We start from the raw sequence: 23,979 nt of genomic DNA on the forward strand, positions 1-23,979 counted from the left end.
TTTAGCATTTAACATTTAATGTTTGGTAGCCACGCAAAAGCTATTATACTGCTTCTGGAAAAAAAAAACATTCTTATAAAGCATGACCTTTTAATCTCTCTGTGACCTATTAGAACGGAACCCCGCTGATAATAAATCGGGTTATTAAGGTAATTCAGTTCAGGACTCGCTCTTTGTGTCGCTCTTAATTATAAAACGATCCTAAAATAGACCTGGCTGTCTCTGCGTCTTCAGCTAATCATTATCATGTGTCTGCTGGGGGATTTATAGAAATAAATCAGGTTAAAAAAGGGCACACAACTCTGTCCCACGTAGGTTTACTGCATCTGGTGTTTCAGAATCTTTTAAGCGAACGAGTCATTTTCGTTCACTTCCATGTAATGACTCATTCAGAGCATTTCGTTTTGAACTAACCTAATCAACTAGGGCATCTCATTCTTAAAGGGATAGTTCACCCAAAAATGAAAATTCTGTCATTGATTACTCACCCTCATGTCATTACAAACTCGTAAGACCTTTGTTCATCTTTGGAACACAAATGAAGATATTTTTGATGAAATCTGAGAGCTCTCTGAACCTCCATAGACAGCAAGGGTCCTACCATGTTCAAGGTCCAGAAAGGTACCAAGAACATCAACAAAATAGTCCATGTGTCATCAGGTACTCTCCAAAATGGCGCTAGGGTGACGCAGAGGTGATGAATTGTTGAAGGTTTTTTTGTGCACAAAAAGTATTATTGTAGCTTCATAAAATTATGGCTGAACCACTGATGTCGCATGGACTATTTTGTCGATGTTATTGGTACCTTTCTGGACCTTGAATGTGGTAGTGGCATTGCTGTCTATGCAGGGTCAGAAAGCTCTCAGATTTTATCAAAAATATCTTAATTTGTGTTCCGAATAGGAACTAAGGTCTTACGGGTTTGGAAGGACATGAGGGTGAGCAATTAAAGACAGAATTTTCAGTTTTGGGTGAACTAACCCTTTAAAGGAGAAGTCCACTTCCAAAACAAAGATTCACATATAATGTACTCACCCCCTTGTCATCCAAGATGTTCATGTCTTTCTTTCTTCAGTCGTAAAGAAATTATGTTTTTTGAGGAAAACATTTCTGCTTTTTTCTCCATATAATGGACTGATATGGTGCCTCGATTTTGAACTTCCAAAATGCTTCTAATAAATCCCAAATGCAGTTGTAAACGATCCCGGCCGAGGAAGAAAGGGTCTTATCTAGCGAAATGATCGGCAATTTTCATTAAAAAAAATACAGTTTAAATACTTTCAATCTCAAACGCTCATCTTGGCTAAAGAGTATGAGTGACCCGCTTGTCAAAAACGCACGCAAAAAAGGCTATTCACACACTCACAGTCCGTGATACACTCGTGAATTTTAAACATTCAGAATTTTTGTACACAGTTGTACATCTGTGAATTGTGTTTTGCAGTTGTGAAACATATTTTATGAATTTATATTCTTATTTTGTACACGTGAATTGGTTTTTGTAAATATATATATATATTTTTTTGTGCATGTGTGCATTGTGTCTTTTGTGTGAATTATTAATGAGTCGAATCTGCTTCCATAGTAAACTGCATTTTGGAAGTTCAAAATCGGGGCACCATAGCGGTCCATTATATGAAGAAAAATGCTGAAATGTTTTCCTCAAAAAGCATAATTTCTTTACGACTGAAGAAAGAAACACACGAACATCTTGCATGACAAGGGGTTGAGTAAATTATTTTTTTAACTGTTGTTCTGGAAGTGAAGTCTCCTTTAAATGAACTGAACTGAGAATGCTTGATTGCATCGATTCAGTTAAGTGAATGATTCAATGAATCATTCAGTATTGGAGCATGGATGCATAGATGACACTAAATGAATCAATGAACGATTCTGAACAAATCTTTGTAGCGAAAAGATTCAAGTATTTTAGATGAACCAAAACCCCAACACTATAACAGACAGATAAATTAAGCCTTAATATGCTAATTTTGTTTTTAAATGTATAAAATAGGATTTGCATGTACACATACAGATAGTGCATGTCTAATCGTATAAATGCAGATAAATCCTGCAGTCAGTCTCGCGCAGTGAGTTATGACGAGTCTCGCGACAGTTCCACGCTATTCATCAACTTCACTCCTGTTTTTTGGAGCGTCCCGAGACTCAGTCGAGATGGAGATGAAAAACAGGGGTGTTTTGACGAACACTAAATTCAGTGCTTGAATACATTTGTTCCGAAAACATAGACAAAGTGTATTGTACCATAAACCTTGTATAGATAGGTTTATAAAGTTGCACACTCTAAAACTGAGTAGGGTTTTATTCATTAACTCATTCAGACTGCTGTTGTATTCCCCCCTCCCGCGAGTGGTACGTTCCGCGGGGTGGCGGAAGTCTCGCTCTGCCATGTTGAGCGCTTTGTTTCTGTGAGTGAGACGCGATGATGGAGCAGAGCTGGAGCTCTTTCTTATTCCAGGTGAGAAACTCTCTCTCTTAAACACACACGTACATTCACACTCGCACGCCGTCCGCGCTCCCCTCACTCACGCTACCGGCCTGTCCGCTTCAGTCTGCTTTATCAACAGAGATATTTGAAAAGGCGCAGTTGGAGCAAAACAATAGTAGATGAGTCCCGGGCGCCCAGCTGCGCTCCCTCTCTAGATGTAGTAACACTCAATCTCTGTGTTTACCACTGGATCTCTTAAGATCTAACCCTGTATCCATCTTTACCCCTGTTATCTGACTCTATAGATGTAGCCCTGTGTATATCAGTTTGTTACTCTTTTCTTCTGTCCCCCTGTTTACTCCTCTGTCTGTACTCCATCTATCCCGCTATATTTCTCTGTTACCCTGTCACTCTCCATCTGTCTTCCCTCTGTAGATCTTTTCCCCTATCCCTATCTGTTCATTCATCTTCCTGTTCACTTCTTTATAAATATTACAGTATGTTTGCACCTCTGTCAGTCTGTCTGTTTGTTCCATCTCTATCTATCTCTCCATTTCCTCTCCCTCTCTAGACCAGATCATCTCTCCATCATCAATTCCTATCTCTTTTTATGTTTTTCTCCACCTCTGCCTCCATCTGTACCACTAAGGTTCTCATAGTAATGGAAAATCTGAAAATATCAGTAATTTTTTATATAAAAAAGTATAAAAAGTGCAAAATATAAAAAAGCAATGGAAATTTCTATAGTCTATATATTTTTTCTAAGAAATATAAGTAATAAAAACATTTAAATTGTATATCATATATTGTAAAATTATAACTTACTTATTACAGCCAAAGTCATCAACTTTTAAACAGCAAGAATCAATGTAATAATAAGCTGCTCTAGTGACTCAGATACTGAGACCTTGTTCACATTTAAACTCACTTTATGAGGTGTTCAGTTGGATTGCATTTTGCTTTCTTAGTCATTTCTATCCTCCGGGCTTTTGTTGAACTTTCTGCTTTTCATTATACCTTTCACAAAATGCATTGGTTCATATTGCACCTGGTTCCTCTGTGTGGTTTTCTGCTACTGGATACATGTATATTAATATTTTTGAAGATCATATTTATCATGCCTTGTTATTACATAGCTTTTGATGTCAGTGAGAGTTTTACTGTATGTACTACTACTATAAATTATTCTGAGGAACTTGTTTTCAGCACATGTTGAGCCATACGGATGAGTTTACTTAACTGTTATTTATTTTGCATGTCTTGTTTATTACCTGTGTGTAGCATAATAGTGTATGTAACATCTTCTCAAAATATTCTAGGAAACATGTAAACAAAATTTACATAATAACCTTTGCTTCAATAAAGCTGATATTGATACAAGATATCATATTTCCATAAGCAGTGGATGTTGAGGTCCTGTTTTGCCCTTGAAGTGCTGCACGACTGAGTCATTTCACAGTCAGTCCTCGGGAAGTGAGATTAGACAAGTTTGATCTAATGTGACACATGCCGCCACACAGTTTTGCAAAGTTTCTGTCTCTTTCTAATTGAAAAAAGATTCAGATTAGTATGGATGAGGCTGAAACATGCGTCAGGTAAAGCAGCTGTTTCCCTGTGATTGACCAAGCAGTTTGTTTTTAATAGAGCATCATAGTGAAAGTGGTGAGTTGAGCTTTAGTCATGAACTTGGTGAGACTGCACCAGGCTAAACTTTGAGGGTGAGTCACTTCAGTGGGTAGGAATATCATTCAGGTGTCTCGGTATGTACTTTTTTTTTTTAAAGCTGACTTGGTTGAAGTTGGTTTTGATAAACTGGTTGACCTCACTAATCAGTTGTTGGACATCTAGTTGGTCGTTTGTGACCTGTCACGACCTAGTGTAGCCTAGAGAAAGTAGAATTCCCGTAATCTATTTATCACCGAGCTGGGGTAGGTTTGTGACTCATGAGTCACTGACTCATAAAACATCCTTCATTTGTTGATCAGACGCACTGCGCAGACGAGACAAACATTAGACCTGCTCCGTCATCTCCGGGGCCCATCCGCTTCTTGCCTTTGGTGTTCCTGCCTAACAGCTTTAGGCTTTCAAATTTACTTGTGCTCAAGATAAAATTTTCATGATGAATGAAAGTGGTGACGTCCGACCGTCTGGGATGTGAGCATTGCTCATCTGAGAGTGTTTTTGGAGTCAATGCCTCAGTCGACTCACTAGAGTGGAAATGTTTGCTGAGATACTTTCTCGAATGTTTCATGCAGCGTCACCGTTAGGGTCAGGTGGTATGATGCTGTTTATCAAGAAACGGTATGAATGTGTCAACACACCAGTCTGTTTTACTAATTATGCCACATTTTTTCAAAGTTGTGGTTTTAGCATCATATCAGCTCTTTTACAGTGACTTGTATTAACAATGTATTACAGCCTCGATTTTAGCTGTGTTACATCTAATGCTGGGCAAAGATTAATTGCAATTAATCGCATTCAAAATAAAAGTTTTTGTTTGTATAATATATATGTGTGTGTACTGTGTATATTTATGATGTGTATTTATAAAGTATATTTTTTTACTTTATTTTTATTTTAAATATCTTTATCTTTATTTTATTTTTACAGTATATATTTTGAAAATATTTACATTTATTTACATTTATTCACAATATATTTAATATATAAGCGTAAAATTTATACATGCGTGTGTGTGTGTGTGTATGCATATATAAATAATTATACACATTATACACACATATATTATGTACACAAAAACGTTTGTTTTGGATGTGATTAATCGTGATTAATCGTTGCCCAATAAAAGTTACATTATATGTTTTGCACTGATGACAAAATTATGAAATTTTTCTTCAGATTTGCATCCATCAAGTATAAATACCAGTATATACAAGTATTTAAGTCAATAGATAATATTGAAGAAAAAAATATAGAAAAATACAATATTATTTTTTCTGTTTATTTCTAATTCTTTTTGTACACACACCAAAAAATAGGTGTGCATTTAATAATTTATTGAATGAAACATGTATGTGACCCTGGACCCCAAAACCAGTCATAAGGGTCAGTTTTTTTAAATAAATAAATAAGAGGAATAAATAAGCTTTCCAATGATGTATAATTGTTAGGATAGGACAACATTGGTCCAAGATACGACTATTTGAAAATCTGGAATCTGAGGGTGCAAAAAAAATCTAAATATTGAGAAAATTGCCTTTAAACCTGACCAAATGAAGTTGAAATCAAGTAGCAATGCAACTACTATTAATCAAAACTTAAGTTTTGATATATTTACGGTAGGAAATTTACAAAATGTCTTCATGAAACATGGTCTTTATTTAATATCCTAATAATTTTTGGCATAAAAGAAAAATCGATAATTATCACCCATGCAGTCTATGTACTTAAGACTGGTTTTGTGGTCCAGGAACACATATTTAAAATATTTACATCAATAGATTATTGAAAAAATGATAGACAATTTAGAAAAATATTCAATTATTTTATTGCCTTTAATTTATTTCTAATTGACAAAAACAGACATGTGCTATAATTATGTAACACATTCAACATTATGGGGTTGAATTTCCTGCAGAAAGTATTTTAATGTGTACAGCTACCATGATATAATATTTCATAGCATGATGTAAGATTGTGGTCATACCGCCCACCCCAGTCCCAGTGAAACACAGGCTTGATGCATCTGTGAAAATGTGTGAACTGCAGGGAGATTATGCATTGGGATTTGTCTTTAGGGTCTAATAGTTGTAAACAGCTGGGTTGTGTAGTGTCATGAGCTGTTCGCCTTCCCACAAGCTCCCTGTTCCTTTTGTACTGTTTTTTTTGCCCGTTTAATCACCCTTTCTTCTTTGCTGTTTCTTTTCAAATTCAAATTTAAGAAAGCTTTACTCGAAAATGAATTACCATGTGTTTCAGCATCCATCCCAGGCCCATTGCGGATTGCCATTGTGCGGCCGCTGGCTTTTCAAAACTCCTTATTCTCTCGCTGAACTCGTTTTCTCTGTTATTTACGTTACACTGACCTCAGCCTTCAGAGCCGATTTGTATCAAAATTGTCAGAGTGGCGTGAAGACGCAGCAGGGCTACAGTCATTCTGCGTCACACGCTCGCAAAGTTCACACACACACACACACGCAGCGGCCTAGTCTAGACTCGCATCCCCAGACGTACCCGGTAAACTGATGACTGGGATGCTATAGGAAGTGAGCGAGCAGGTGTGTGTGTCTGTGTCTGTGTGTGTGTGTGTGTGTGTAGATATGCAGTTCTCCTCATGAATAGAGGAACCAAATCAGAGAAGACTCCCGCACAAAGACCCCCTGCGGATCCGTGAGGGCATCCCCGCTCCGATTTGTGTCCATCACAATAGAGCAGATGAAATAAGGAGCAGAAAGAAGCGTTCATTTTTCTTGTCCTGCGTCTGCCTGCGTCGCGGTCAGCCCTGCGAGATGGATGGATGACGCTGAATGCGAGAGGTCAGGTATTTAACCCTGCCCTCTCCGTGATTGCAGGAGAGCGCGCATCTTAATTGCGGTGTCCTCTTTTTGCTGCGTCTGCAGAGACAAACTGCATCACTTACTCCTGATTAAGCAAGTGCAAAATTACATATTTTTGTAGACTGTGATGATGTGTTATTAACACTGTAAATATAGTTTTTGTATAGTTTCATTTTAAAAATATTTAATGTAACACTGCTTAGTTTTGTCACCTTGGCATTAAATCATAATCATTATAATCATCATGAATGATTATGAATCATCATAATCATTCTGTCAAAAATTTTTCTCCTTTTGTAATGTCGTATTTTTCAACTTAATTTTTCTTTTCTTATTGGAGCAAATGGAAATGCAAAAATCATGTGTTGTTGAAGTTTTTTTACTTGACAAACACCTGTCTGCATTTGAAAGACAGACATTTAACAAATAAAAATTATGAATCTTTAAATGTCTTTTTGCACAAATCGAATCAAATTTAAGACAGAACTTCTGCACAGGTTGCTACAAGACTTTAAGCACGCTGTGATTTTTTCAGCATATAGAAAATAATGTGTACATCATGAAGTGAAATGCAGTGCAATGCTTTGCAAGCCAAATACTCATCAAATGATCATGCTAAATATGAAAATACTTTTTTTTTTTTTTTTTGTGCACAAAACTCAACACAGAGTTTAGCAATCACAGTTGACACTTTAAAGGGAAAGTTCACCCAAAAATGAAAATTACCTTATGATATACTCACCCTCAAGCCATCCTAGGTGTATAAGACTTTTTACTTTTAGATGAATACAATTGGAGTTATATTAAAAATGTCCTGTCTCTTCCAAGTTTTATAATGGCAGTGAATGGCTGTAGGGCCCTATGAAATCCATTTAATTTTTTTTTCCAAATTCCATTTTTTTCCGTTTTAATTTTTCTGGATTCCATTTTTTGGCCAACAAAGTTACTATCAAAATTGAAACATGAAAGAAATCTTAAGTGAGTGTTCCTTAATAAAATAAAGTGTTAACTATTTTAGTAATAGCAGTAGTGTAAAACTGTCAGCATGCTAAAACCCTCTTAATCAAGTTGTTTTTTTTTGTTGTTGTCGTTTATTTTTTTTTAAATAAGTGAACTAGTATACTAATCAATTAACTTGTAGGACAACTAGTGAACCCAACATTATTTTCCTTTGCCTCTGAGAATTGACAGGCCTTGTTATTTTATCAAGGCAGGGGAAGATGTTCCCCCAGGGGCCGAGCCCTAATAACGCCACCTTTGACCTTTTGCTGACTTCATTCATGGTTTACAATCTACATTTGATTTTTGCTCATTAGCTGTGTGCAGTTGGGTAAGGTTTCTTTTCTTTTTTTAACCGAGCTGGTTTGGGGCTGTTTCTGTGGTTTGTGGGGGCTGTGCCTGTTTTAGATGCTCCATTGAACATCAATAGCGGGTGAACAGGGTGTTTGCCGCACTTTATCGTGTCTTTTGAGCGCCTCAGGCAGTGGTTGAGAAGTCGGATTCATTTTGGTAAACCACTTTGTTAGGACTCTTCATAAATGCATTGGTTTTAACTTTCATACAAGTCCCAGTTTGGCTGTTGATGTGTTTGTGATCATTGTATATTCTTTTTCCCTCTCGTTTGTCCTGGTGTTGTGGCTCAGAGATCAGTGTCTGCCAGGGCAGGTGCTTGTGATGTAGGTTAGCAGTGAGTGTCTGTAAGCTTTTGCCCCTGGCTGTGTAAACAAATCCCTCACGCTGCTCTGTGTGTGTAAGGGAGAACTAAAGGAGTGTGTCCAGCCTCCCAGAAGCCTCAGTAAACAAACAAACAAACATCCACCTCAGTTTCCAGGCCTGCGAGGTGAGTTTTGCTGTGTGTTCAAGCTGGCTGGATCCCAATTCACATACTTCTATGCTCTGAAATTAAATAATTCACTCGTGATGGGAAAGTATGCACTTTGTAATAGGACTTGTAATACGAAGTGCGTCAGTATTGTGTCACAAAACCACTTCATAAAATTGCATCATACATTTTTAAACTGCTGTGGCTTTCACAGATGTAGACTTCAAATCAATTCTTTATTCTTTGTTGTATTTGTGAAAGTAATGTTTTCCATTTATTAGAGCTGCACAATTTTGGATGAATTGAGAATCACAGTTTTTTGTTTTCAAATAGAGATCACGATTCTGAATTAAGCAAAATAACATATAATTTACTAGAGGCTGTGACAATATATTATTTGCTGTAGTCTATTCAAAAAGGTTTTATTAATTTGAATGACTTATATTAAAAAATGTTTGAATGAACGATTCATTGACTCATAAAGACTTCTCTTTTTTTCATTACCGAATGAATCAACAATTTTGAACAGATCGAATGAATGATTCAGTGACTCACTCGTAAACACTTGACTTGTGTTCTTACTGAATAAATCAGCGCTTTTGAAAGTCTCTAGAATCATTAAATACTTGTTTCATTACTCAATAAATGAACAAATCTCTTGAACAAACAATTCAGTGACTCACTCATAAATACTGTACTTGTTTCATTACTGAATAAATCAGCATTTTTGAACAAATCTCTTGAATGAACGATTCAGTGAATCATTCATAAATACTTCACTTCTTTCATTACTGAGTGAATCAGCAATTTTGAACAAATTTCTGGAAAAAACAATTCAAGCACTCACTGTTTCATTACTGAATGAATCAGCATTTTTGAACAAGTCTCTTGAATGAACAATTCAGTGACTCACTCAAATACTTCACTTGTTTCATTACTGAAGGAATCAGCGTTTTTGTATGAATCTCTTGAATGAACAATTCAGTGACTCACTCAAAAATACTTCTCTTGTTTCATTAATAAATCAGCAATCTTGAACAAATCTCTTGAGTGAGCAATTCAATGACTCACTTGTTTCATTACTTAATGAATCAACAATTTTGTATGAATCTCTTGAATGAACAATTCAATGACTCACTCAAATACTACACTTCTTTCATTACTGAGTGATTCAGCAATTTTGAACAAATCTCTGGAATGAACAATTCAAACACTCACTGTTTCATTACTGAATGAATCAGCATTTTTGAATAAATCTCTTGAATAAATGATTCAGTGACTCACTCATAAGTACTTGTTTCATTACTGAATAGATCAGCATTTTTGACAAATCTCTTGAGTGAACAATTCAATGACTCACTTGTTTCATTACTTAATGAATCAGCATTTTTGTATGAATCTCTTGAATGAACAATTCAATGACTTATAAATACTTCACTTCTTTAATTACTGAGTGAATCAGCAATTTTGAACAAATCTCTGGAATGAACAATTCAAGTACTCATTGTTTCATTACTGAATGAATCAGCATTTTTGAACAAATCTCTTGAATGAACGATTCAGTGACTCACTCATAAATACTTTACTTGTTTCATTACTGAATAAATCAGCATTTTTGAAAAATCTCTTGAATGAATGATTCAGTGACTCACCTAAATACTTCACTTGTTTCATCAACATTTTTGAACAAATCTCTTTGAACAAATCTCTTGAACGAACAATTCAATGACTCACTCAAAAATACTTTGCTTGTTTTAGTTATTGAATGAATCCGCATTTGTAAAATCTTTTAAATGAACGATTCAATGAAAAATACATTTTTAGCAGTCACTTGCTATTGTTATAAACAACGTTATAAACATTTTAGAATCAACATTATAATCAACAAATGTTATTTGAAGCGCCAGTTTGAAGTGAAAATTACTTTCAACAGATGATTTCCTGTATTTTGATTGCTACAATAGACATCAGTGTTTATATCGTAACTATAAATGGTTGAAAAGACTCCTTGTGAAGCTGTTTCATACCTAAGCATAATAACTGTTCTCATAGTTTTTGAATGTTTCGGCATGGCTTTATCAAAAGTTAGACACAGACAAATTGTTATCATTTAGAAATAAGACCGCGTGGGTGATTGAACTTAGATTAATTATGCAACTATGTATTCATGTCCACTAAACACCTCTATCTAGTATAAATGCCACATCTCCTCGTCATCTCGTTCAGAGGTTTAGCTGAGTTTGTTCTTGACCCGCTGAATCATCTTACTTGTGTTACGGTTAATTTTGCAGTCACATGAAGAACTGGGAGCATCTCAGCAGATCGGTTTACGCCAGACAGATTTAGATTCCTCAGCGGCCCGGCGTTGTTTTTGAGTTCAGTTAATCAGAGCGCACAGCCTCTTGCCCTGGACCCAGCGTTCATGCCAGCATGTGCTCTATCACGACTGCAGCGTAATCTGTGTCATTAGTTTGGGGCCCAGATGACACTTTTGATAACACTGTGAATCATTCTGAATCAGGAATTCTGAGTCCAGTCATTAGCCCAGCATGCTGTTCTGTGGTTGAAGAGGGGGAAACTTGACTCATTTGATTTAATGAGAAGTTTCTCAATGGAGTGCCTCTTCCTCCTGCCAGCTGTCGTGTCCAGTGTGTGTTTGTATGTATGTAACGTGAGCGTGTGTGTTCATTCCTGAACTTCTGCTCATCGTTAGTCACCCCACAGGCTGCCGGAAGTGCTGATGGGAACACAGAACACACACACACACACACACAAACAGCAACTCTGTGCAAGATGGACTTTATGATCTACATCAGTGAGATCAGAGTTTTTCCATCTCTGTTCAAACGTACTGGAGCCCCAGAGTTAAACTCTCCTGAGAATGGCCCTTTTTACCTGAAGAAAAGTAAAATAAAAGTAAAAACCAGTGTATCTGTGCAACAGCGAATATGTGCATATTTATTCTATTATTCTATTCTATTCTATTATATTGTATTATATATTATTATTATTATTATATGTTAAATGTAGCTTATATAATGGTGTAATATATATATATATATATATATATATATATATATATATATATATATATATATAGTGTGTGTGTGTGTGTGTGTATTTCATTTTAAACAGATAATGATTATATAGATTTTATAATGATTTATTTTATTTTTTATTTCATTATTCTATTTTTAGTATTCCATTTTTAATAATTTCATTATATTATTTTAATTTGACTCAGTTTATTATTTGTATTTTATTCTATTTGTCTTGCATATTTTTTTATTATTATCCTATTAATTTTATTTAGTATTGTATACTATTACTTATGTGTATTTAAACAGATAACAGTTTTAAGATTTTTTTTTTGGAGTTTTTTTTATTTCATTATTCTATTTAGTATTCCATTTTTATTATTTCATTTTATTATTTTAATTTTACTTGTATTTTATTTTGTTACGCAAATATATTTTCTTATCCATTTTTTTATTCTATTAATTTTATTTAGTATTTTGTACTATTGTGTGTTTGTCTATTTATTTGTTGTTTTAAACAAACAACAGCTTTAAAATTATTTATTTTTGAGATTTTATTTATTTATTTCATTATTCAGATTATTTTATTTCGTATTCAATTTTTATTATTTTATCCTAATATTTTAATTTTACTTAGACTCTTGATTTTATTACTTTTATTTTATTAATATTATTTATTAATTTTATTAATATTATTTATTATTATTAAAATGTTAGCTTATTCTGTTAATTTTTTTTAGTGTTTTATACTATTATGTATCTATGTATTTAATTATTTTTTTAAATGTTTTTTTTTTGTGGGGGGGTAATTTATTTCATTTTTATTCTTTTTTATTTTGTTTAATATTCAGTCTTTATTATTTCATCCTATTATTTTAACTTTAGTAAGTTTATTATTATTATTATTATTATTATTATTATTATTTGTTATTTATTTTATTAATCTGATATATTTTTTATTATTATTAAAATTGTATATAATTCTATTAATTTTATTCAGTATTTAATTTTATTATTTATTATTTTTAATTATTAAGTGTAGAAATTCTCTCTCTCTCTCTCTCTCTCTCTCTCTCTCTAGCATATTTCTATCAGTCATAAGTTTGGTCAGTGTTGTAATTTTTATTTTTTTGGTTCGTGCATCACCGTTGTTAACCCCCCTGCCTGGTTCTGTCTTCTTCTTCCAGCAGGCTAATGAAGCCCTTCACCACCAGCACCAGGTGGCCCCGAACAGCCTGCTGCCACTGCTAAACTCTGAGCCACAGGACCAGAAGCCTGTGATGCCCATTCCCCTGGACCACAAGCCCCCTGTCAGTGCCGCCGAGCTCCTCAAGGACAACGTAGCCAGTGGGACGGGGGGAGGAGGGGGTGGCAATGGTGGAGGAGGTGGTCCAATGCCTGTGGTCAAGAAAGAGCACAAGAGCAAGACGCCGTTCATCTGCGGCTACTGCAACAAGGCCTTCCGCGACAGCTACCACCTCCGCCGGCACGAGTCCTGCCACACCGGCATTAAAATGGTGTCCAGACCCAAAAAGACGGCACAAGCGGCACCCACCATGGTCCCACTCATCTCCACCATGCCCCGTGAGACCACGGGCGACCCTGCCTACATCTCAACCGTCGCTGGCATCTTTTCCACGGCGACCACTTCCACGTCCTCCGCTTCTACCATCATGTCTCCGACGTCCATGTCCAACGTGACCCAACACAGTGCTCCCAAAAAGCCACCCAAACCCGTAAAGAAGAACCACGGCTGTGAAATGTGCGGGAAAGCCTTCCGGGACGTTTACCATCTGAACCGTCACAAGCTGTCGCACTCAGATGAAAAACCGTTTGAGTGTCCTATATGCCAGCAGCGCTTTAAGAGGAAAGATCGCATGACGTACCACGTGCGCTCACACGACGGAGGCGTCCACAAACCCTATGTCTGTTCTGTGTGTGGAAAAGGCTTCTCGAGGTGAGTAAAGCTTTTGCACTTGCTTATATTTAACCAGTGTGTTTGCTTTTAAAGTTAGGAATTATAAGGAAATTAATGATTTTGGTCCAGATTCTAGTGAACGGTTCTGGTTCTTCAATGATTCCAACTTGTTTAGTAAGATTTTAACTGAAAAGATTTTTTTTTTTAATCCTATCTCGACCACAAAACCAGTCCTTTTTTTAAAAAAAAGATCTATACATCATCTGAAAAAAAAAAAGCTTTCCATTAATGTATGGTTTGTTGTGTTAGGACAATATTTGGCCGAGATACAACTGAAATCTGGAATCTGAAGGTGCAAAAAAATCTAAATATTGAGAAAATTGCCTTTTAAAATTGTCCAAATGAAGTGTTAAGCAATACATATTGCTAATCAAAAATTAAGTTTTGATATATCTACTGAAGGAAATTTACCAGATATCTTCATGGAACATAATCTTGACTTAATATCCTAATTATTTTTGGCATAAAAAGAAAAATCAATAATTTTGACCCATACCATGTATTTTTGGCTTTTGCTACAAAAATACCCATGCTACTTAAGACTTAAAGGTTTTGTGGTCCATGGTCACATATATTAATTTTAAAAATCTTGTATATTTAACCTTGTGTTTATTTGTATTTATTTTTTGTTTGTAAGTCTTGCCATGAAGATAGCCTTAGATACTGAATTAATACATTTATTCTGCAGGGATGCATCAAATTGATCAAAAGAAAATGTATAATTTAAAAAAAAAATATATATATATTAATATTTATAGTGTGTGTATGTGTGTGTGTATATATATATATATATATATATATATATATATATATTATTATTTTTATTTTACATATTATATGTATTATATTAATATATATATATATATATATATATATATATATATATATATATATACTTTAATATTAATATATATGTACTTTAATGATTCCTGTAGTATTTTTGAGAAACCTTTTCCATTTTTTGATAACATACACTATGGGTCAAATGTTTTTTTGTTTGTTTTTGTTTTTTAGTAAATTTCTAATTTTTAAAAAATATATATTAATACTTATTTAAATAATTGCTGTTTATTTGAACTTTCTACTCTTTAAAGGATCTTGAAAAATAATTATTACTATTTACACAAAAATAAGTAACACAACTGTTTTCAACATTTATCTTAATAAGAATATTTATTGAGCAGCAAATCAGCATATTATAATGATTTCTGATGGATCATGTGACACTGAAGACTACATTCAATTATGCTGATGAAAAAATCAGATTTGCCATCACAGAAATAAATTACATTAAAAAAAATGATTAAAGAAAAATGTTGAATTGTAATAATTTTTGACAACATTACAGCTATTACTGTTTTGGTAATTAATGCAGCCATAATAAACATGAAAGAAACTCTTACAGTCCCTATATTTTTGCCCAGAAGTGTATTTAATTTTTATTATTAATGTTGTTAATTGTCATTTATTGCAACATTTATAAAGTTGTTTTAAAAAAATACTAATAAATAATCAGTAGCTTTTAAATACAGTAATTAATCAGATTTAACTCTTGCACGTTTTGAGTACAGTAACAGTTCATTTCAAGTTAATTACAGAAAAATAAATAACCTTTATTTCAGAGCAGCTCAGAATGATTCAAACCATAAACTGCTTTGATTTGACACAAATTTTTACTGATTAATTTAAAATAACTGGCTCATTAGAGTAATTTGTTTGCATATTGGGCTACACTGGTCGGACTGTAACTTTAAAATATATGTTTTTGTTTGTTTGTGTCTCATTTGATTATTTCAGACAGTATTTAAATTAGACTATAAGCTCAGAACTGAGCTAAAAAGCATCATTTTGCACTGTAGATTTAGTAGCTTGGTATGATTGTTAATGAAACATACATCATGAATATTGTTTGATATTTGTGTTTTCTTTAATGATTTAATGTTGGTTCTGAATAAGAACCCGTTCTTAATGTAAATCTGTACAAATAGTTATATATTTTCATTGTAAACAGTGTTAGAGCATATGCATTAATGGCAAACGTGACTCATTTCCATCCTGCATGAAACAAGGCTGTTTGTGGATTCTGATGATGTCAGTGCGTTTAATATTGTCTGTTGAAATATGTGTTCAAAGCTCGAGCTGAATCCACCATCTGCTGTTCTGATGATGTTAATGTCGTCTCGTTCCTATTGGCTGCTGCTGGCTGATTTATAGTTGTTGTGAATGGATCTGACTGGCTGCCTTTGTAGGGCCCAGCATGCCGAGGGTCTGCGTGAACAGAAGGAGGAGGGGGTGCTCTTATTCCTCTGTTATTCCCTCCTTCCCTCCTGTTTGTTCTGTCTTAGAGGATCAGCGCTGGGGTTTCCTTTGAGTCACTCAGGGGCCGCAGACATACGGCTGCTTTAGGAGTCTCGTCTATAGCTCGTCTATAACGTCCCTAAATATCCGGGAAGGCATCGGTGAGGCCTCGCTATCCCTGAAATTAATCCTCGGATTATTAATCACGCACTGACACAAGTCAAAGCGCAGAGATAAAAGGGGCTGTTTTTAGAGCTCTGGCTGTTTCTGAGAACACCACCTGAAAACAAAATGTCCCGGTCTCTTTCAGCAGGTCGTCATGTTCATATCTAGTGCATTATTTAAACCTAAATTAAATGGTTCTCCTCCACATGTCCTTGTTCATTTGCTTTCACGGTTATTTTGTTTCAAATTGTAGCAAGATTGCAAAATACACCACCAGTCAAGATTTTAAATGTCTCTTCTGCTCACCAAGCCTGCATTTATTTGGTCCAAAATACAGCAAAAGACGTAATATTGTGAAATATTTTTACTACTTAAAATAACTGCTTTGTATTTGAATGTATTTTAAAATATAATTTATTCCTGTGATCAAAGCTACATTTTCAGCATCAATACTCCAGTCTTCAGTGTCACATGATCCTTTAGAATCATTCTAATCTGCTGATTTGCTGTTCAACAAATATTTTTTTCAAATTATTATTATCAATGTTTAAAACGGTTGAGTATTTTTTTTTTCAGGATTTTTTGATTAATAGAAAGATCCAAAGATCAGCATTTATCTAAAATAAAAAAGCTTTTTATACACTGTACCATTCAAAAGCTTGGAGTCAGTATATAATTTTTTTTTAGAGAAAGAAATTATAGAAATGAATACTTTTATTTATCAAGGATGCTATAAATTGATTAAAAGTGATGATAAAAAAACATTTATAATGTCACCAAAGATGTCTATTTCAGATAAATGCTGTTCCTCTGAACTTTCTATTCATCAAGGAAACATGAAAAAATTCTACTCAGCTGTTTTCAACATAATAATAATAATAAATGTTTTTGAGCAGCAAATCAGAATATTAGATTGATTTCTGAATGATCGTGTGAATGGAGTAATGATGCTAAAAATTCAGCTTTGAAATCACAGGAATACATTACTTTTTTAAATATTTAAATAGAACACAGTTCATTTAAATAGTAAAATAATTAAAAATTGTATTGTTTTGCTGTACTTTGGAACAAATAAATACAGGCTTAGTGAGCAGAACAGTCATCCTTAAAAAAAAAACCACTAAAAATCTTAAAATCTAAAAAAAACTGGTATTATACTTTCATTATGAGTATGAGAGGAAATTGTGACTTTGAAATACTAAAATAGATACTTCTTGAAATTATTATTATTTGATTAATAGATGCTGTCTATTGTAGTTTTTATCATTGGTTTGAAATAGTTTGTATTTGTATATTTTAACTTTTTTACTTCAATTTTAATTAGTTTTTTTGTTTATTTTTAATGTAGATATAGTTATTAATGTTTATTTCAGTTTTATTTATTTTAGTTCATCAAGTGAAACTTGATTTTTGGCAACTAGCTGAAATATTAATTCAAGTTAATTTCATTTTATTTTTCATGGTGTCAGTTTTAGTTTTATTGTAGTTTAGCAACTTTTTTTAGTTAACATTTTAGTGATTTTTAGAAACACACCACCATTTCAAAGTTTGGGGAACCTAAATTATTATTAATTTTAATAAAAAATTCAGTAAGTGTTCTATTATGAACACTTTTTTTTTTAGAATTTAAATGACCCATTTTCTACTTGTGTGTGTATATATATATTTAAATGTAATTCATTCCTGTGAGTGGAGTTTTCAGCATGACTACTCTAGTCTTAGTCTTCAGTGTCACATGATCCTTTAGAAATCATTCTAATATGCTGATTTGTTGCTTTAAAAACATGTTTTATTATTATCAGTTGTGCTGCTTAATATTTTTGTGCAAACTGTGAAACATTTTTTGTGATGCCTTGATGATAGAAAGTTCATAAGAACAGCATTTGAGATAAAAATCTTTTGTATCATTACAAATGTCTTTACTGTCTACAAATGTCTTATGTTCTCACCAAAACTTCTAGTGTGAACGCAGCATTATGTTCTGTTAGCAGCTGTGAACAGTGAATAGTTGCTGGTGTAAACCAGCATCTACTGTAAGCCACATCTGCGAACGTGCTTTTTAGCTCACGGCACCTGATGGATCTGCAGCTCACAGGCGCACTCATCAAAACTGTCTCTCGGAGGCAAAGTACAGCACCTGAGCCTGCTGGTTTTGTTTTTCTGAAGTGCACACAGATGCAGCTGGTACCAAAATCCAGTGGCTTTGTTACAAAGACATGATGCTGTTTTCTTCCTTGCCGTGTTTTTAATTTTTTCCCTCTCCTTTCAGGCCTGACCATCTCAGCTGCCATGTGAAGCATGTTCATTCTTCAGAGAGACCTTTCAAATGCCAAGTTACGGTAAGAACAGGAACCCTTTTATCCGATTCATATTGAGGACTTTGATTTGTAAATGATGTAATTCTGCATGTCTTATGTCTGTAATAGGCCTGTACATCAGCCTTTGCCACCAAAGACAGACTTCGGTCGCATATGATTCGGCACGAAGGGAAAGTCACTTGTAACGTGTGCGGAAAGATGCTGAGCGCCGCCTACATCACCAGCCACTTAAAAACACACGGCCAGAGCAACTTCAACAACGCCTGTAACAAAGGTAAGTGCAACGTGATTGGCTGTCCCAACCGCCAATCGGCCGGTAGTGCGTACAACAACTCTCCCAGCCTCTCTGGGTGACTCATGTAGCTCTAGCACCAGCTTTGTTTTACTAACACTGTTCATCCTTTCCTCTAAACTCTCTTTGCTCTCAGCTTCCAAACTCTCCCACATACTCGAGTGCAATAGGTTATGAGAGGTGACTATTCTTTTCCTGCTCGGTTGGGAGATTTTTAAACCTCTCTGAGAACCGGCCAGGATGGCCGCGTAATCTGTTTACAATAAATTATATCCCATTGTGGTTTCTACAACTTTTCAGAACATATTTTAACATCCACAGTAATTTAATTCAGTGTTTTCATGAAGTTACAAGTTATTCTGGACACTATTTGGTTTGGTTACATGTTCCTGGTTTGACGGCAGGTTTTAGGAGCCAATTTTAGTTGGAAAATAATGGGTATCTGATGAAGCACACGGAATCTTGGTAGTGATGTCTCTGTAAAGTAGACAAGCTATTTTTTTTGAGCAGAATGATACTTGAACATGGTTTGACTGATTCTTTTTCATTCAAAGTCCTGTGCCATTGGCATCATTTATGTTTGTTCAGGATTGTTTCACCGTGATTTTACAGAGTTGTTTAGACATTTTTTTGGTTGTGCAGTCCATCATGTTTCATTGGTCATGGCATTTGACTCGTTTGTTCAGATCTTAAGTTAGTCAAGCATGTCAGTGGAGAAGACCAGCGCTTTGCTTTAGGCAGAAACTGCTCTGGCTGAACCGGATCCTTTCTAAAGACTTGTATGACAGGGTCAGGAGTAGGTCAAGGGGCAGATCTAATGCAGGGATGAAAAGAGGTCAGCAGCACTCTGCAAATTTGCTCTGTCGTTAACTTTAATTAAGAATTTAATGGATAGAGTTCGGCCAAATTCATGTCTAAGGCCTCAGTTTGTCTTAGAGCTGTTGCGCTATTTATGTGTTCTTTTGGATGATTTTTTTTTTTTTTTCATGAATTAACCCACTGATTCCCATCCCATAATCTATATCTGTCATGTAGTTTAGTTTTTTTTTGTATTTCATGATCATGATTAGCTCAGTTTGTTGTTGTTGACTGAGTTGTTTTTTTTTTTTTTTTTTTGTAGAATGTTAGAATTTAGTAGAATTGTATATTTCAAATGGCTAAAATCTCTGAATGTTTTGGTTTCAAGACAAATTCTCTCCAGAATCTGTGACCATGCTATTGATTACCATGTAATTTTTTGTAAATTATTTTGTATTATATTAAAAAGTATTTTTTATAATATAGTATAATAACATCTAATCATGTGATAGAAAAACATGCATGCTATTTTTTTATTTAGCACTGACCTGAATAATATATTTCACATAAAAGACATATAGTCTACAAGAAAAAATAATGATTACGTTTATAAAAAGGACCCTGTTCAAAAGTTTATATACACTTGATTCTTAATACTGTGTTGTTACCTGAATGATCCACAGCTGTGTTTTTTTTTTTTTTTTCCTTTTTATTGTTTAGTGATAGTTGTTCATGAGTCCCTTGTTTGTCCTGAACAGTTAAACTGCCCGCTATTCTTAGGAAAAATCCTTCAGTTCCCACAAATTCTTTGGGTTTTCAGCATCTACAGAAGATACTTACATGCAAGTTAAATTTACCCTGATCTTCAAATTCTAAAAGTTTTCACCCCTGGCTCTTAATGCATTGTGTTTCCTTCTGGAGCATCACTAAGCATTTGAACCTTCTGTAATAGTTGCATATGAGTAATTCAGTTGTCCTTGGTTTGAAAAGATGGATCTCAAAATCATACAGTCATTGTTGGAAAGGGTTTAAATACACAAAAATGCTGAAAATCTAATAATTTGTGGGACCTGAAGGATTTTTCTGAAGAACAGCAGGCAGTTTGACTGTTTAGGAAAAACAAGGGACTTGTGAACAGTAATCACTAAACAAAAACACAGCTGTGGATCATTTCAGGTAACAGCACAGTATTAAGAATCAACCATATATAAATTTTTGAACAGGGTCATTTTTATAAATTCAACCATTGTTTTCTCCTGTAGACTATACAGTATGTAAACGTCTTTTATGTGGAATATCTTATTTAGGTCAGTACTAAATAAAAAATAACATGCATTTTGTATGATCTCTCTTATTTTGATAAAATAATGAACATTTTGCACATTCTCCAAGGTGTATGTAAACTTTTGACTTCAACTGTATTACATATTATTATATTATCATATATGCTATTATATTGTATAACACCTTAGGATTCAAAGAATTTGTAACACATTGTTAACAGTAATACCCTTATAATGGGCAATTTTTTTTTTTTTTTTTTGCAAACTGAGGGATGAGATTTTTTTTTTCTCTCTGTTAACGTCCACATCCTGTCGATAGAGCTTAACCTGTATTGAACCTGCAACATTCACATTAAATTAGATTTTCACACCATATTCATGTCTGAATTCACACTAAGCATAAATGCTGCAGCCCTGCATTGCTAAAAGTCCCATAATGCATCACTGCAGGCAGCTGCCTGCCCATCATAACCCTCTGTCTGTTTCTAAATAGGAGATTGGCAGTGGAACCACTCAGGGCTCCGAAAAGGTAAAAATGAAACAAAACAAAAAAAGTGGAAAAGCAGATATACACTCACAATAACAATTTGCTCTCTTCTGTCTCCGGTGTTGATAACAGGAAGTTCAAATGCTTCACAAATGCTCACATGTATCTACTGGTTTAGGTCATTTGTCACACCAGTCTAGACCCCCAGAGAGTTTGGGAACAGAATACACGCAAACCCTCAACACAAGCATTAACGCTTCTCCTGTCTCTTTCTCCGTGCTCTACAGACAACAATGAAGTGTGCAACTCGGCCTCCACTACTCCAGTCTCGGCCACAGCTCCCATCACCACTGCAATGAACCGCGGCAACACCAGCAACCCCGTTACCATAGCAGCCCAGATGAACATCTCTACCAACACGGTCAACATCACGTCTCCGGTCAGCCTGCAGCACCCGGTTACAATCACCGGCCCCGTGAACATCGCATCCGTCAACATCCCAGCCACAGCGCCCATGAACATCGCCCACCCGGTGGCCATCACCACGCCCATGCCCATGAACATCGGCGGCCCGCTCAACATCGCCATGAGACCTATGGACACTATGCCCTTCCTGTCCCAAGTCTTGCCGTCTTCTCCCTGGTAGAACCGGGGGCGCTGAACAGCATTCTTGCCCTGGCTGCCGTGCTGCTGACGTCTGAGTGGCGTGAACAAACTCATCCCGTGGCTACATTGCAACACTAGCAGAAGATTTGCACGGATTTCCAACTCTCTCTGGCCTTCGAATTTGTTTGTGTTTTGAGCAGCTCTGTAGCGGGGGCATTTCGCAAGCTCCTCTGAGCACTTCAAACCCCGACGACGGACATTTTTAAGGACAAATGCAATAATCGATGTGCATTTCGAACACTTTTTTTAATAAGCAGAGTGCCGGTGGGTTCTTCGATAAAGTTGTAACCTGCTAATCAGTATTTAAGGAAATTCGTTTGAAATGAACTGTTGCTTCCATTGCGAGGGAGGATTTTTAAAATATTTTTTTGCATTATTTCGATTTCGCGCAGGGGTGTGAGTGTGTGCGTGCATTTGTACATGTGGCAACTCTGAAGAGGTACAGTAGAGAACTTTTTTTTTTATTAATGGTGTTCGTCATGACACTGTTTACGACTTTTCAGTTTTTCTGAGGGGGAGGGCAGCTTTGTTCTCTTATTGTTTACGTGGCCATTGTTAGCTGTCGCATGTTTTCTTTTCACATACAGAAGAAAACGTTTGGAGGAAGGAAAGAGAGTCTTGCACTGAAAGCATATCCCTAGTCTAAAGAGGCAGTATTATCTAAATATGTGTCCCAAATGGTGCACTTGATGTGTTCGTAGAGTATCCCATTTGTCATTTTATGATTGAGAATCGTGCTCAAGATCGCCCCCTTTGCACAGTGGTGCAGACTTCACAGCAGACTACTATGACAAGGGCTGCGACAGTAAATCAATGCATCGCGATGCGTGGATTGATTCTGAGATTTTTCTGAATGCATTGCGATTCTTTCTGGAATCGAGCCTGAGCTTAGTTTTTTAACAGCAGATGGCGCTGTAATGTAGTTTTTAACAACACACTCAAATGCTCACAAAGAGCGCTTGTGTGTTCGGCTGAGTCATGAAATCGCACTACGTCTCAGAATGCTTTTATGACGTGAGATCAATGTAAACTGCCCACTATGAACATCCTTGTAGTTCGCTTCAACCTTTTCGAACTTCACAAATGATTATTTTAGGTTCAAGTGTGTGTAAGGAGGTTGGCGCCAATAGCCTTGTGGTTACCGCGCATATATCAACATATGGTGCCATCGCGCTGTGGGCGTCCCGAGTTCGAATCCCGCATATAAATAAAGGCATAAAACGCCAAAAATAAATCTTAAAAAAAAAAAAAAAAAAAGTATGTGTTAGGAACTGGTAGCAAGCAGAGCACGGCTGTTTCTAAAGCATGCAATGCCATCTGCTGTTAAAAACTAAGCTCAGAATCGATTTGAGAGAGAATCACGATGCATTCATCCAAAATCTTGGAATTGATACAGAACAATTTTTCTGATTCGCGAACCATCGTTTTATTTTCCCAGCGTTAACTATGACAGTCTACGACAACTACTTACTTGACCAAACTGTGGACTCAGAGATGGACAATGAGGGCCAAGTGTGCCATTTGGGACCGGGTTTATGAGCTGTAGATAATCAGCTCATTTAAAACAGCGCCATCTGTTGGTTGGAGTACCACATTTATGCCCTTTAAAGTTTTAATTTGGACTTTTGCCTACGAGTATTTTATAACCTTGTTTTTAGTATTTTTATATAATGTTCGCAAAACCCCTATTCAAAAAAGTATATATTCTGTAAAGGAATGGGCTGAGAATAGGAAATGAACATGAAAAATTCCAGGAAAATGCGTTGGAATTATTCATGTTTGTTTGTAAATATAATTCACTTTGATTTTATTTCTTTTGTTTTGTTTTATGTTTTATTATGCCTAATTTTTTGTTGTAAGTTTTTGTT

At 35.2% G+C, this 23,979-nt stretch overlaps 1 protein-coding gene across 3 annotated transcripts; it reads left to right on the forward strand.

The window, feature by feature from the left end:
• Positions 1-2,402: 2,402 nt before the first annotated feature.
• On the forward strand, positions 2,403-23,371 carry vezf1a (vascular endothelial zinc finger 1a). 3 transcript variants are annotated; one of them, XM_051121551.1, is made up of 6 exons: positions 2,403-2,479; positions 13,014-13,783; positions 18,537-18,606; positions 18,694-18,859; positions 21,452-21,487; positions 21,733-23,371. In XM_051121551.1, exons 1-6 carry the CDS (start codon positions 2,444-2,446, stop codon positions 22,089-22,091), a joined length of 1,437 nt encoding a protein of 478 aa, XP_050977508.1. In that variant the 5' UTR covers positions 2,403-2,443; the 3' UTR covers positions 22,092-23,371. The 3 variants fall into 3 exon arrangements, with proteins under 3 accessions (XP_050977508.1, XP_050977510.1, XP_050977509.1); XM_051121552.1 differs by having other exon boundaries at positions 2,440-2,479; positions 13,017-13,783; XM_051121553.1 differs by lacking the exon at positions 21,452-21,487.
• The last annotated feature ends 608 nt before the right edge of the window (positions 23,372-23,979 follow it).

The sequence above is a fragment of the Labeo rohita genome, chromosome 10 (assembly GCF_022985175.1).
Source record: "Labeo rohita strain BAU-BD-2019 chromosome 10, IGBB_LRoh.1.0, whole genome shotgun sequence".
NCBI classification, from domain to species: domain Eukaryota; kingdom Metazoa; phylum Chordata; class Actinopteri; order Cypriniformes; family Cyprinidae; genus Labeo; species Labeo rohita.

Excerpts from the sequence above, each read along its gene's own strand:
- vezf1a (XM_051121551.1), top strand. The coding sequence starts at position 2,444 with ATGATGGAGCAGAGCTGGAGCTCTTTCTTATTCCAG. Across the intron at positions 2,480-13,013 it reads GGAGCTCTTTCTTATTCCAG|CAGGCTAATGAAGCCCTTCA; the intron begins GTGAGAAACTCT and ends TTCTTCTTCCAG. Across the intron at positions 13,784-18,536 it reads TGTGGAAAAGGCTTCTCGAG|GCCTGACCATCTCAGCTGCC; the intron begins GTGAGTAAAGCT and ends CTCTCCTTTCAG.